The following is a 14983-nucleotide window of genomic DNA, read 5'->3' on the forward strand; positions in this document are numbered from 1 at the left end:
CTTCCTAAATTTGTTTGCTTTAAATTTTACTTGCAACATAAGTAAAGACTTGAGAAATACTGCTGCTAGACATAAACCTGTGAAATAATTCTGGTATCAGACAGATGTCAAAAATATTTTGGTAACATACTCAAAACAAATTTTTTCTGTAAAATTTTCATACGGTGAAAATGAATGCATGGTCATAGCTTATTAAAAATAAAAGATGAAGCATCACTATTTTAAGCACAATACAAAACTGTACAGCATTCTGTGGATAGGAGCCCCAGCAACCATACACTCAATTTAGTTTTTGTTCAAATTTAATAATCTTGCTGGCATTCCTTGCTCATGATCTTCACTATGGCGTAAGAGTCATTTCCCATGGCCTTCAACAGCACTGAGCTGATTCAGGTTTTCACAAACCACTTTCCTGTGGTTCCTTCCCTTCCAGCTTATCCTAGATACATGCATTCCTTTCTTTTTGGAGAAGAACACCCTAATTTCATCCTGATATCCCAAATATTATTTGCTATTGCCAGCCTTCACCTCATTGCACCTTCTCTCCTGGGGGGCAGCCTCCTGAGAACATATCAGGTTTGTAAGAGAAACAGGGAAGGAACATCAACATCAAAGACATTACCCCAAAGTTTTCAAGAAGAAAACCACAGCAGTGATTTTTTCCTCTGACCTCAACTTCGAACTCACCAACTCTTTCTTTCCTCTTTTACCTTGTTTCAAGGCTAAAAGCCTACTGCCACCAGCCTCTACTACTTATCATGGGCAAGTGTCTTTTAAATAAATTATGGGCCAGTATGCATTCCAGCAGCAAAGGGCTCAAGAATGTGCTGAGCAACAGCTTAACTGACTGAGTTGGAGGCCAGTGAATATCTTTCAAAAGAAGAGTTTTCACTTCCAATTCAAATACCAATGGCACCTTCTCAAACCAGCTTTCATAAGCAGAACAGTAAATTCCCATGATCTCATGCCCAATCTATTGCCCAGAAAGCAAGAAGTAAACGAGGCATGTCAGACATTTCATAAGCATTATTTTGCACTGCATTATTTATAGAAAGGTTAAGCTTATCTAGAAGCACAAAGTTTTAGCTCGGAAGATATTTTTACAATTCTCTTCACAATTATGAGATTATAGAAAATACTTCTACTTAAAACACAAGATACAGTAATATTTTAAAATAAGACTCCTGTGGCTTAAAAATGATCACAAAAGGGCTTGCATGAATGACTGCACTTTGTCCAGTCATCCCAAAGGGAATAAAAATAGAAATAAATCTCCTGTCAAATGACACAGGGATAGGATGGCAAGCCTACAGAAAGTAGACCTAGAATAAACACTTCAAACACACTCCAGGAGGATTTTGCAGATGCAGAATGACTCTTAAAACACTAGCATCTCCAACACTGAAAAACAGGCTTCAGTCTGTGTTTTGTGTAGAACTCATGAACTACAGCCTGGGTGCTGATCTGGAGCTGATTTCCAATAGGTATCAAACACATGATAAGCTTGTGAGCAGATAATAACAATTTTTCCAATTCAGATGGGAAGTGACTGATTGAATGTAATATTAATTGTTACTATTTAGTTTTTTATTCTCCTAATTATGCTCTTCTTCATACATTAAAATACTTTAATTAAAGTAACAAAATACAATCACTTTAAATTTACAGCTTCAGTCAGAATTTGGACCAGGAAACACTGACTGTAGTCTTTAGAACCCTAACTATGTGAGCTAAAGCAGGTCTCCATCACCCTATATACAAGAGCTGCCCTTGTGGTTTTGGTAACAGCTGGTTACTGGCTGCAATAGTGAGATCATTGGACTAAAGCCCCATTCCAGGGAATGCTAAACAGAGAAGGCAAATATATTCTTATCTCAACTGGGCACAGAAAGAGTCTTCACCAGGCAAGAGGTGATGCAGTCATGCCTAAATATTTATGGGTACCTTCTCTTAACAGTTTATACTGCTTTAGGAGACTGCTGATCAAGAGGACAAACTGAGAAGATCCATCCATGGGAAAGCTGTTCCATAACAGCTCATTACAGCTGCTGTTATGTCCTTCTCCAGTACATCTGGCACAGAGTCATTGCCAAAGTGAATTGAAACATTTGCTCCACGCAAAACAGACCATGCTTTTTACAGTTCAGAGAAATCATGTTTACTTGTTTGCACCAAAGAGCAGCCAGTGTCTTCCTCAGCAGGTATATGTGAACTTTTGTGATAAACAGGTTCAAAGTAAGAACCAAATGTGTGCCAGCCTGCTTATAAATCATAACAGGATAAAGGTTTACACGCTGTTTAAACACATTTCTAGACAAACCTGGTAGTAGGAGAAGCCAGGCATATCAGCACTGCTGAATGTTCTGCAAGGCATGCTTTTGACTCCATCTCAACTGCACCAAACTTGCTAAGCCATGTGAGAAATGGGGTGAGACAGAGGTGGTGCTGGGAGGTAAGGCAGGCTGCTGATTTCCTGGCTACCAGCTGTGGGATGCTTTTCCTGCAGTTACACAGAGTAAACTGCTCTCCACACACTGACAAGTGCCCAGTGATGGATACCATGGGAAAGCTGATAACCTACAAAACACCCTTTAGCTCATCTCAGGGAAAACTTGTTCATATTGCTGCACCCTTATATTAATCCAAAGGTTTTCCCTACAGTAAAGTAGGCATCTCTTTATGGACAGTGTATTTCTTTAAGGGTGCAAATTCCATTAGGCAGTAGCTGTACAGATAATTAAACTGCCATTTTTGGTGGGTTTGAATACAGATGAATACCCTCAATGGCTCCTACACATTTCTAGCCTTGAAAATTCTCTCCTTCACTAAACACATCTTAAATAGGGACCAGAGAAGAACAAAATTTATTCTGCTGGATCTCACAGATTTTGTAACTTTTGTCCTATTACTGAAAAGAAGAAAGCACTTTCTGTAGAAAAAACCCCAAACAGACAGCAAAACAAACCACACAAACCCCCCCAGCAATATTCTGCCTAAATATTGACATTATAAAATACATAAAGGGAAGCCCACTGAATTAACATCCTGCTATTCAAAGTGAAACATGGGCAATACAGCTGTCTCATCTTAAAACCAGAACAGCATCATATGACTTGATGATCAAAAACAAACAAACAAAAAAATCAATTAAAAAAAAACAACAAACCCAAACCCAACATGCTTTCATATATCTTGCAGACAAGAACAGCCAAGTCACAGGACGTAGTGTTCTCTGCAAACAGATAATTCGTCTGACTCTCCAAAAACTGTCAACCTCACTGCTGTGCTTGGATACCACACCACAAAATCCTCCTGTCTCACAAAATACATTTAAGTGGAGCTGACTCTAGGTACAGACTAATTACTGCCTGGACTACACTTGGTGAGTCTAACTCTTCTCCCCATCTAACTGCATCTCTTCTCCTTGTGAATACAACTTTGGACTCACTCAGACCTGACCTTCCAAAATTCTCATCATGCCACAGGGACTGAAGGACTTTATGATTTCTGTAACAATCAGAAAAGGTGAGAAAGGAAATGAAGGAATGCAAGGGATACTGTGAATACCATGGTTTTATTCACCACCTCAGTAATTAGGGACCAACACAGAGTGGGGGGCAGCTATAGCTGCCTCCCTGCATAACAGAGCCACCTTCCTGTCTCTCAGTTCAGGTACCAACTTCGGTTAAAAATATAAGTACCAAGGAGTACATAAATAAAAGTACAAATAAATCATGTAAAGAGCAGTACAGAAGACAAGGATGTGAAGAGATACTGGGCACAAGCAACATAAATATGGGCAGGACAATGGCATAAAACTGCAAGAATAAAAGACACCAAGAAAGACCATCAGAACCATTGAGAGGGTTGCAGGATAGCCCCAGAACAAGCAAGTTTGTGTCTGGCATACAAAATATGCAGAATGGGACAGGAGGATGTTCTGCTCTTTGTTAAAGAAGCCTAGATCTTGGTTAACCTTTTATTACACAGAGCAAAGGGCTTCCCCTGATCAGTGAGGGGAACAGGCAAACTCAAGACTTCTGCAGTTTATAAAAGAGCTGGTGGGAGAGGGGGAAAATCAGCCTGTTTATAGTAGAAGTTAAATATAACTTCTATCTCAAAGATAAATCTCTACTTACTACTAAACACATAATTAAATCCTGGTGTAATGTTACGAGTGCAATCCAGAGAACCCTGCACTGAAGAGCTGGCTGGCTGTGCATCCTTACTCGCCCCTTTCAGCTGCAAAGCAGAAAGCCTCAGCAGGGCTTTTGCGCACACACAGAAATTCCAGAGCAGTGAAGGGTGAAACTGAGATGAGTCACTGCTGCTATGAGCAATGAACAGAAGCAGTCAAGTTGTCTGGTTTTAAGATGGGGGAAAAGAAAATAGAACCACACCAAATCTTGGCACTGCTGAAAACCAAACTCACACTGAGCATTTGATCTGTATGTTAAACCGTGACAATTACCATTACAAAAATCATGTAACAGTTAAAGGTAATTCTTAATAATTAGAATTCAATCTAGTATTGACATTCTTTAGTTTGTCTACTTTCTTTGAGTACACAGTGTCCTTCTTCCGGGAATTATGCTTTTATCAGATTTTTTTTTTCCTCTATGTGGTGCATGGTGAGATGCACACCCAACCTTCTTGGTTGTAGACTCAAACTGCAAAACCACCTCAGTTCAAAATAACCAGCTTGCTTCAAAAGATACTAAAATGGGAAAAGAAATGGTAACAAAAATGGCAGATTACAGCAGGGCAATTAGCCATTTGGCCCTTCACTAGACCCTCAGTCTCCAAGAGATGCTTCAGTCCAGAAGGAGGAAGTTTAATCTTGTATAAGGATTTTATCACTAATTATCTCACTGCACGCTCTTAACACTGAGCTAAACTTTTAACCTCTTAACACTTTGGCAGCCAGTTACACTCCTGGCCTTACAGACTTCCTGTGTTATGTCACACCAAGAGTGAAGTAGAATTCAGAACTGTGAATGACTTGAAGCTGCCTTCTGTGTCACTCAGCTCCACCAGTCTGTTCATCAACACCACCATGATTTGTTTTATCCATTAAACAACTTGTAAATTCTAATCTTTTGATGTGCATTACATAGGTTTGTACTAAACCATTTTTACTGGGTCATCTCTTCAGCTCATGCAGCTTGTTTTGAGTTTTGCATGGTATTTGTGTGGAGAAAATACAACTCAAGCCTAAGCTACCTGCCTCAGATTTTATTAGTGCAATACAGCAGGTAGAAAAAGCCCTCTAGTGAGTGATTCAAAGGGTATCATCTGCTCAGGATATGAACAGCTGATTTCTTTTAGTTCCCTGCCTAGCTTCCCTTTTAGTTCCCTCCTAAAAAGATCTCATTCAAAAGAGGAAACAGTACAGTAAGGCACACTTTACATCCAGACTCAGCTCTGGGCAATCCTTGATACATGCTGCTTATTGGCAGTGCTGTGGTGTCCGTGCTGTAGAACAGATTCAAGCAGTTCTTTAGATACACTCAGTGATACATCCAACAGCACTGAAGCTGGGCATTTGGAATGCTGCCCTTTCCAAGGTCTCTCTCCATTATCATTCAGACCCATCTGAGCTCCAAGACAAACAGCGTTATCAATTAATAGTTAAAAAAGTTATCTGCAGAGATAAAGATCTGAGATTTTTTTTTTAAAGTTGGCATTAGCTTTTCAGAGTGTCCTGGTTTGGGCCAGGATAAAGGTGATTTTCTGTCTTGTACTTTCGCTTTTAGCTAAGTCTCTTGTAAGTAGCTGCACTTGCTGAAATTAACAGCAAGTTTCTCATAGAATCATAGAATAGGCTGGGTTGGAAGGGACCTCAGAGATCATCGAGTCCAACCCTTGATCAACTACCACCACAGTCACTAGACTATGGCACAGACAGTGTGCGTTTCTAGGACTGATAACACTTGATGTTTATAGTTACTGCTAGAGACTGGTATGCAGAGCCAAGGACACTGCTCAGCTCTGAGGAAAACTTTTACCCTCCAGAAGGAAGAAAGAGGTCCCACCTGCAGCCCTGCTTTGGGGAGGAACGGACAAGATAGATGCCAGAATTGACCAAACAGAGTATTCCATCCCATATATGAAATACTCAGTATAAATTTGAGGCATCAGGAGGGCCAAGCCACGCTTCCAGCTGCCTGCCCGTCCTGCTTTTTCCTTCACCCGGCATCCTGGAAGGATTCCGTCCATTCATCTCCTGTGCTCCTGATCCATGTCAGCCCATATCTGTGTGTTCCTGCCTCCAGCTCCCGACTGCTGCTGACTCCAGGAGTCCAGCCTGGACTTTTCCAGGGCTGCCCTGCAGCCTTGGTGGTGATGTGAGAGTTACTGGGGGGAGAGGGGAGAGGAACGTGGTATCCATTTTCCTGTATATTTGTATATATTTAGTCATTTTTCCTATTTATCATTACTGTTTCATTAAGAATGTGTAGTTTAGTTTCCAACCCATCAGTCTCTCTCCCTTATTCTCTCTCCTTTCTTTATCAGGGAGGAGAGAGAGATTAATAGAGAGCATCTGTTACTTGGTTTAATTGCCAGGCCAGTGTTAAACCGTGACACAGAGGTAAAACTACAATAAGTCATTGTATTGACTGGTAAAATCATTCATCTCCCAGACATTAATCACTGCTGTCAATGTTGTTAAAGAGAGCACCAGTTCCAAATCATCTAAAGGCAACAGGCTGAGGTGGACTTCACAAGCAGAAAACACTCAAACAGAGATGCCCTACTCCTTAACTGAAAACAAACAAAACAAAAAAGGCCTCCCAAGCAGCTTAGGGCCATGAATGTGCTCAAAGGAATGGGGAAAGGGATCAGAAATCTGAGGCCAGGACTCTGGCAGTCCCAATTTAGATCAGTTTAGACTGCTGGAGCACCACACCCTAAGATTACTTCATCCGAAAAATGCTGGGAAATGACCTACGTGTTTTGATCTATTTACTCTTTTCTTCGTCAAATTCACTTTTTCACTGTATAATTCTTTTCCTTCCTGAAAAAGCAAGCTTTTGGAGAAACCAGAAAGTTCTTAATAGAAATCACAAAACTATAATCCTTGAAACTTCCTTAAAGATACTGCCTGCCAGCAATCTGATTTCAGTTCACAGAACTCAAGCTCTGAGGTTAAACAGAACTCCTAAAATAGCATAGTTGAAGTTATTTAAAGGAAAAGATATTTCAGAAAACCAAGCTGCAAGTAAGAAAAGGACAACAGAACTCCAGCAAAAGATGAACATAAAACTACAGTAAAGTAGGCAAAGCTATTTTGAAGAGCAGCCTGTAATGCCATAAAGTTAAAACTTGAAATAGCTTTTACTATATCAAAAGAAATAACCCAGCCAAGTAATGAAGGGGCTTGTAAAGCAAGTAAGCTGCAAAGATGACCCAAAGAACATATGCTAAAGGCTGGTACCAAAAAGTAAGAGAATTTCTGACCTTAGCATTCACTACAGAGGAGACTAAAGACATTGTCTTTATAGGATTAATCTAAAGACCTGCCTCCAGTTAAAGACTCAAGAAAAGGTGCTTTAGAGCAAACCAACAAAATAAACAATAAGGCAACAGGACAAGATGTACAAACCAAAGAGTTATAACAGAATGAAAGAATGAAACGTGTCGCAATACATAACACAGTGGAGCACAGTGGCATTTTTCAAGCTTACTCACAAAATACTTCTAAATATTTAGTTCACTGAATGACAGAACATCAAAATGCTTGATGATATTGGATGTCTGGATAAATGTGAAATAACATGAGGAAAAAAACAATCCTCACTATATCTGTGCAGCAGAGTATTTCAGTATAGTTATTACTACTTCAAATTTTTTTAAAAAAGAAGAGAAAAAAACCCAAAAAGCTCTTGGAGTGACTAGTGGATAACAAAAAAAGGGCAAAAAACTTCTTGGAAAGAAAGCATAACCAATGCCATTTACCATTATAAATCCCCAGTAAACTTTTATCAGAAATTCTTCCTGCAGTCCAGGTCAGACACCTCAAATTAAAAAATAAAAAAAATTAAAATCCAATACAAATAGAAAGTGTATAGACAGAATTAGCATAAAGTAATAATATAAGAACATAAAGTAATTCTTTCCCACACTAGGAATTATTATAGAGAGTAAGATTTTCCCAGTCAGAAAACCAAGATTACAAAAGAGAAAAACTACATAGGTCTGTAAGTAACTAAAAGTGTGAAGAATATAAGTGCTCTTTCCATAGTTACCATTTCTGACAACAAAAGTAGTCGAAGTTCAAAAACAGAAGGAGTTTTCCCTCCGTGCAGTATTTCATAAAATTGCACTCACAACCCAGGCACCATGGTGTGAGGCAAGAAGGTATCAAATAAAGATGACACAAACTCATAGCAGATAGCTCCTTTAGAAGGCACAAAAATCTGACAGACCAAGACAGACCTATTGTTTGAGAAGCTCCCTGACCTGACTGAAAGGACAGGCTGTGTTTGTTACGCTTCCTGCAGCATCCACCACTGAACCCTGTCCTTCCCAGCTTCCTGAGGTCACCAGTTGCTGAGGTCTGCACAGAACCACAAGCCCAGCAACTCAGATGTGGGAGAAGCACAGGTTAGACACCTGTTGGGAGATCTAAGCAAAGAAAAGGGTCTTGAAGGGAGTCAACACCAGCCATGGCATCTGACTGGGTACAACACCACGACAGCCTCAGGCAAATGATAAGTTTTTGTTAATTGAACAGAAGTTTGCAACTTCTTTACTCTGAAGTTTAGGTGCAAAACTAAGTTTACAAAGCAACGGTCCTCATCCTTCTTAAGCTTTTCTAGAAGTCATATTCAGCTCAAATAGCTTCAGGCTCTCTCTGCAACAGTGACTCTCCAACCAGAACTATGAAGGGAAGCCATTTATGTGATTATCCTCCTTTAATATAACGCAAACTCCTGTGAGGAAAACTCTTCACCAGACCTTGAGTGTGAGGACAAAGTGGTCTCATCACAGCCCTGGAAAGAACAATGACCCCCAAACACTGCCCAGCAGTGATGTCTTCAGCTACCGGGGGATCACCGCCACACCGGGACAGGGCGAGGCCTACACAGTCCCCAGGGTCTCCCGCACCCCCCGGCCGGAGGCAGGCACGGACCAGGCCGCGGCCTTGCCCACCGCCCCGGGCCGTCCCTCAGGTGGAGGTGGGTGTCCAGCTCCGTCCCCTGCCCCACGCCCCTCTCCCCACTGATACTCCTTGGCAGAGCTGGGTGTGCACCCTTCCCCCGCCCCTCTGATGTGCGTTCTATCCCACCTCACCCGTTACTGCATCCCTACCCCCGGCAGCGGCGGCCGTGCCCCTCTCCCCCGCCCCACCGCTACCCCTCAGTGGCCGGGAGCCCCCCTCTTCCCCTCGGCAGTCGTCTCTCCCCATCCACCCTCTCCATCCCCCGCCCCGCCCCGCCCCTGGGCAGCGGTCCCTCTGCACCCCCCGCTACCCTTCGGCCGTGGCCCTCTCCCCCCGCCCCGCAGCAGTGGGCTCTCCCTCACCCCCCCTCCCGCGGCTGCCGTGGTTCAGCCCTGCCCCTCACCGTAGCTTTGCCGGCGCGGCGGGCGCCCCAGCGCCTCCAGCCCGCCCGGCGACCACAGCAACAGCAGAGCAGGGACCAGCCACAGTCGGAGCCTCATGGTCCGGGCGCGGCGCGGCGCCGCTCCCCTCTGCTTCCCTCCGCTCCCTCCGCCCGCTCCTTCACACCGGCTCAGGGAAACTCCGCGTTCCGCCCACCCCGCGGCCCCTCGCGCCGTGCCGGGCCCGCCGCCCTCCTGGGCCCGCACCCGGAAGCGCGGCGGCTGCCGCGGAGCATTGTGGGCGCGGGCGGGGCCGCCATCTTGGGCGGTGGGGCCGGGGGCGGCGGGACCGAGGGCGGTCTCGGCACCGCTGCTTTCCCCAGCGACTGCTGCGTTGTGGGGGCACATGGAGGCGCCGGGTGCAGCAGTCGTCCCCTCACGGGCACTGGCTCACCGGGGACACGCTCAGCAAGATGCCCTTGCCGGGCTCCCGTCTGTCACCTGGACAGGGAGGGGACCCGAGTTTTCTCAGCCCCTCTTTGGGATGACCTCGGGATGCAGCCTTGCCCTGGGGGAGACTCCCCCTGCGCTCTCAGACGCACAGGAATGTCTCGTATAAGTTGAGTTTGCAACTCGTAGAATGTAGTTTCTTCTCAGTCCACGCAAGTGACTTCCCCAGTTGAATTTCCCAGGTTTTATGTGATTGTCTAAGCGTGACTGGGGACTGGGGCACTCAGTACAAGTAGTGACAGTGATGGATCTGTGATGTGACCGTTCCTGAACAGCACACCTTATTGCATTAAAAACAAGTTCCAGGAAACTTCAACTGGCATGCTACAGCCCAGCAGTAACTAAAGTACTTTTTCCCAGAATTAGCTTGATCTGTTTGCAGATGCCTCTAGCAAAGGTGTCTGCAAGTGATGTACTCAACAAACCCACCATCACCTGTATTTCTTTTTGCGTCACTACTCGTTAGCCAATGTGAAATACTTAAGTAGCTATATCATGAATGAAAGTATTTACATTTTCCTAAGAACATAAGGACAGACATAATGTTTAAACCAAGAATGTATGTCTCCCAGTTTCTTGTTACCAAAGATGAGGAGACTAAGAAGCCAAACCACTGGTAAAGCTTCCAGTGGGTCCGTTTTGAGTTTCCAACAATTTGCGTCTACTGACTTCCTAAATCAGAGGAGGTGTCTTCTTCCTTAGCAGCTCAATGTATCTCGTCCAGATGTTTGGCCAGCTGACCCTCTGCAGCTTGTAAAGGTGTAGCATCCATAACATCCTGACGGGGGGAGTTCCATGCTGTAATTATATGTATAAATGGTATCTTTCTTTTGCTTTCAGTCTGACATGTCCTGACACCATTTGGTGATTCCAGCTTCTTCCTTTTGAAAGGACAGTAAACAGTTTTACTTTCTTTATGCCAGTCATCACTTTATAGGCTCCATGAGATCCCCTTTCAGTCTGGCAAGGCTTCTCTTGCAGACTGACAAGTTCAAGTGAAATTTAGTTCTTCTGGTGGAAAGTGTGTGTTGGTATTCTGTGAGCTTAATCAATTCTACTATTTGTGTTTGTGGTGGTGGGTCTGAAACTGCATCCAGTTTTCAAGGGCATGCAGTGGATTTATAAAGTGGCACAACAATATTCCCTATCTTTTTCTCAATATTGTTCTTAAATGTTTGTAACATTCAGTGTGCTCCTGATCTCCACTGAGCTAATGTTGTCCTACAAATCATAGCATTGGTTGGGTTGGAAGGGACCTCAGAGATCATCAAGTCCAACCCTTGATCCACTACTGCTGCAGTTACTAGACCATGGCACTGAATGCCACATCCAGTCTCTTTTTAAATATCTCCAGAGATGGAGAATCCACTACTTCCCAGGGCAGCCCATTCCAATGCTTGATCACCCTCTCAGTAAAGAAATTCTTTCTAATATCCAACCTAAACCTCCCCCGGCACAACTTAAGACCATGCCCTCTTGTCTTGCTGTATAACACTAGATGTTAAATAACACTAGATGTCAAGAATCTCACTCCTGAAGAGTAAGGGTCAGTTCAAACACCATTTTTTTACATGTAACATAGAACTCTGTTTTACCCAGATGCTTTACTTTGTATTCCCAATCATTACTATTTCACTGCCACTCTCTGAAGACTCATTGCAGTTGCCCACATGTTGGTGTCTAGAGCTGTTTCAGATGACACAGGATGCCTCACTGAGGCTTTGGAAAAGGATGAGTTCCCATGAGATCCTGTGCCAGAACCATTAAGATGTCTTCCATATCATCGAGCATGAGTGTGGGTAATTGAGCCCTGAGTACTGAAAGGTCTTTCTGCAATTCTCAGCCACACCTTCTCTTCCATGAATAACACAACATCACCAGCAAGCTTGTCTCATCACTCTTTGCCTCCTTATTCAAATTATTTATGAATAAGCACAGAGATATGAAGGTGCATTAGTGGCCTCCTTTCACTGTGAAAACTGACCATTTACCCTTGGACTATTAATCACATTTTAATCCATGCAAGGATCTTCTCATCCCATGGTTGCTTAAGAAACTTTGGCAAAAAAGCGTGGAAAGTCTTTCGGAAATCCTCTTATTCAAGTGCTTGTTTGTTTGCAAAAACAATGGCTTCTGTTTGCAAAAACAATGTTGACAAAACCCATGTGTACCTCTCCCTAGTAAGTATCTGTCCATGTGTGCTCTAACTCTATGCTACTACTCTGTGCAGATCAGGTATCACCTTCTATTGATCAGTAGTTCTGCAACTTCCCTCTAGAAGTATACTTTTTTTTTTTTTCAAAAATGTAACATTTGATACAATCTACTTCTTAGATGCTAAGGAAGTTTTAAACAAGAATTTACACCACAACATTTCACGTATTGTATCCTCAGGTTTCTTTGATGGACAGAATCTGTTGAGAATTCATGTTGTCTACTCTTAATTCATGAAGCTTTTTCAAAATATCATCTCAGTTTGAAACAGATTGCAGGGAAGGCAGGTGATGATGTGTTTCAACAGAGAAACACAGCCATAGAAATATCTTGTAGGTTTACCATTATGGCCTTATCATCTCTGAAGGCTGCTGTTATGGTCTGTTCAATTGTTGGGTTTCAGAACCTAGCAAGCTTCTGGCACCTTATACACAAAGATTATTGAAATCCTCTTAAATCCTCTCAAAAAGGTTTTGTTGTTGGGTTTTATACATTTTATAACTGTTTCCTTTGACAGGGAGAGATCATGAGATCTCTCAAAACCCTCTGAGGCTTTTTTTTCCCAAAATGAGAAGTCTTGTTTTAGTCTTCCGTAGTATGGAATTATTTCATATTTGTGCTTATTCTAGTTACCTCTTTCTGCATTTTTTTAGATATAGTATACCCAGTCTGAAGTATATAATATAACCTTTTCATCTGCTCATGTCTTAATTTGAGTGACTTTCCTATTTTTTGACCTCTGATGAGTACAGAGATGAGATCTCAGGTAGTTAGTTGATGCTCCATCAGCTTTCCAAGATCTCTTTCCAAAGTAGGGAAACTAAAGAAGCGCTAATTGCTGTGAGTAATTGTTGTGAGTAATTGGTGGAGGTTATACTTGGCATGTATAAACATCAGCCTTCATTTCCTGTTTTATCTGATGCCATTTAATATAGCAGGGTCTTTCTGAAATTCCTAGAATCAACTTAAAGTGGAACTAATGGGAGAGGTTTGTTTTATCTGCTACCTAATTATCCCTATTTTCTGTCATATATTGGACTGCAGAGGTCTCAGTACAGATTCATTTTTATTCACCAGTTGACTTTACTATCTCTCACTATTTTGTAGCTTGTAAAGCAAGACAGAAAGGCAAGTAAAAGTTTACACATATAAAACAGTACTATAATAAATAGTAAAATATAATAGCAAAACAGTAAACAGTAATTAGGAAAAGTCTAATTGATTTAGCAAAATTGCTTATTCCATGTTAATAACAATGATTTATTTTGTATCAATAGGTTAGTTTGATAGCATGTCTGGGTGTGATTTTTTGAAAGCTTGCTTATACAGAAGTATCATCTTCTGTCCAAAATAATTTCATATACATAGCCAGTAAAATGTGCTTTCCTCTGATAATAATAAAAGCTGGAGAAGTACAGAGACAGCTAACTGGACAGGAGCTAGCCTGTTCAGAAGAGGTCTTTTAAGAACAAGTATTTGATAAAAGAGGTTAGCCTGTTAACCAGAGTGATTCCTAAATATATACAATTAATAATTTGCTTAGAAAGGAAAGTAGATTTTTGTGGGAGGCCCTGAAGGAGGAGGATTACCTCTGTTTTGTGAATGTTTGAATAGTAAATGATGCCCCAAGGAAAAAGGCCTGATCCTGGTTCTAAGCTAAAGAGATAAGCAGAGCCTCACCCTATCCATGTGGGAGATTCTAGGCTGCATAGAGCTGCATATTTTCCCATGGGAATTCTTGGAACCCCTCTGACTTGTGGCTTTTGATTCTAAGTTGGGTGAAGTTTTGTGAAGCGTGGTGGCTTAGAAGGAGTGGTCTTTCTTTGGGAGGGGGATGGAATGAATGAGTTCATAAGTCTCTTCCACCCTCCTCATCATCTGCCAAAAATTTCCTTAAAAGCATTTGGGGTTTCTCAAAGTAAAATAACCTCCAAAACACAGAGACAAACCCATCATCAAGCCATCATCCATGTCTGTGTAACACAACTAAGACTTGGTGTTTGATTGATACCATGGACCATGGGACCCAATGGTGAGAAGAGATCCGCAAAAGTTACCAGACAAGAATGGCATCCTCAGGTGAGGCTGAGTCCTCTCCCTCTTGTTGGAGCAGGCTGTTCTGATAAACAGGATCTGGACTCTGGTGGCATACCAGTTCTGTGCTGCTCCAGGAAAAACTGAAGACCTTTGTAGAATTCCTCTCTCTTCCTTTTTGTTTACTATTCTGTTCCCTTCCATGCCTGTCTTTCACCAAGGCATCTGAGTTACTCTTTTATCTCCATAGATGTTTTTTTCCCCATACAGCCTTTCATTACTCTGAAGGCCTCACCCTCACTAAGTGCTGTTTGCCCCATTGTCCCTTTCTAAATGTGTATAATAGCATTCCACATTAATGATCCAGCAGCTTATGGCATTAATAGTCTTTTCCACTATTTCCCCTACCTACTTAGCAAGACAGAAACCTGGCTACAACTCTTGAAATCTACATATTCCATTATTTTCTGACTACAGGGAACTTCTGTGGTTGTCTATGGTCTTCCAGGACTATACTAGTACAGTGCAACTAGACTAACTTAGCCCCTGTGCTAGTTTTCAAATCTGATATTATTACAATATAAGGGGAAAAAGAGAGGCCAGCATGAGAGAGCTTTTTAAAGGTTGAAGAAACCTGAATTTGTTCTTTATAACTGTGTGTGATCTCCATGATTATAAT

The 14983-nt window shown here is 42.2% G+C and overlaps 1 protein-coding gene across 2 annotated transcripts in view; it reads right to left on the bottom strand.

Moving 5' to 3' along the window:
- ADAM17 (ADAM metallopeptidase domain 17) overlaps positions 1–9762 on the bottom strand; it is a 34852-nt gene extending 25090 nt beyond the window's left edge. For both annotated transcript variants that reach the window (XM_030448065.1, XM_030448063.1), the window contains exon 1: positions 9570–9762. In XM_030448065.1, the coding sequence (XP_030303925.1) occupies positions 9570–9666 (97 nt within the window). In that variant the 5' untranslated portion in view covers positions 9667–9762. The remainder of the gene's footprint in view (positions 1–9569) is intronic.
- Positions 9763–14983: the final 5221 nt, after the last annotated feature.

The sequence above is a fragment of the Calypte anna genome, chromosome 3 (assembly GCF_003957555.1).
Source record: "Calypte anna isolate BGI_N300 chromosome 3, bCalAnn1_v1.p, whole genome shotgun sequence".
NCBI lineage: Eukaryota > Metazoa > Chordata > Aves > Apodiformes > Trochilidae > Calypte > Calypte anna.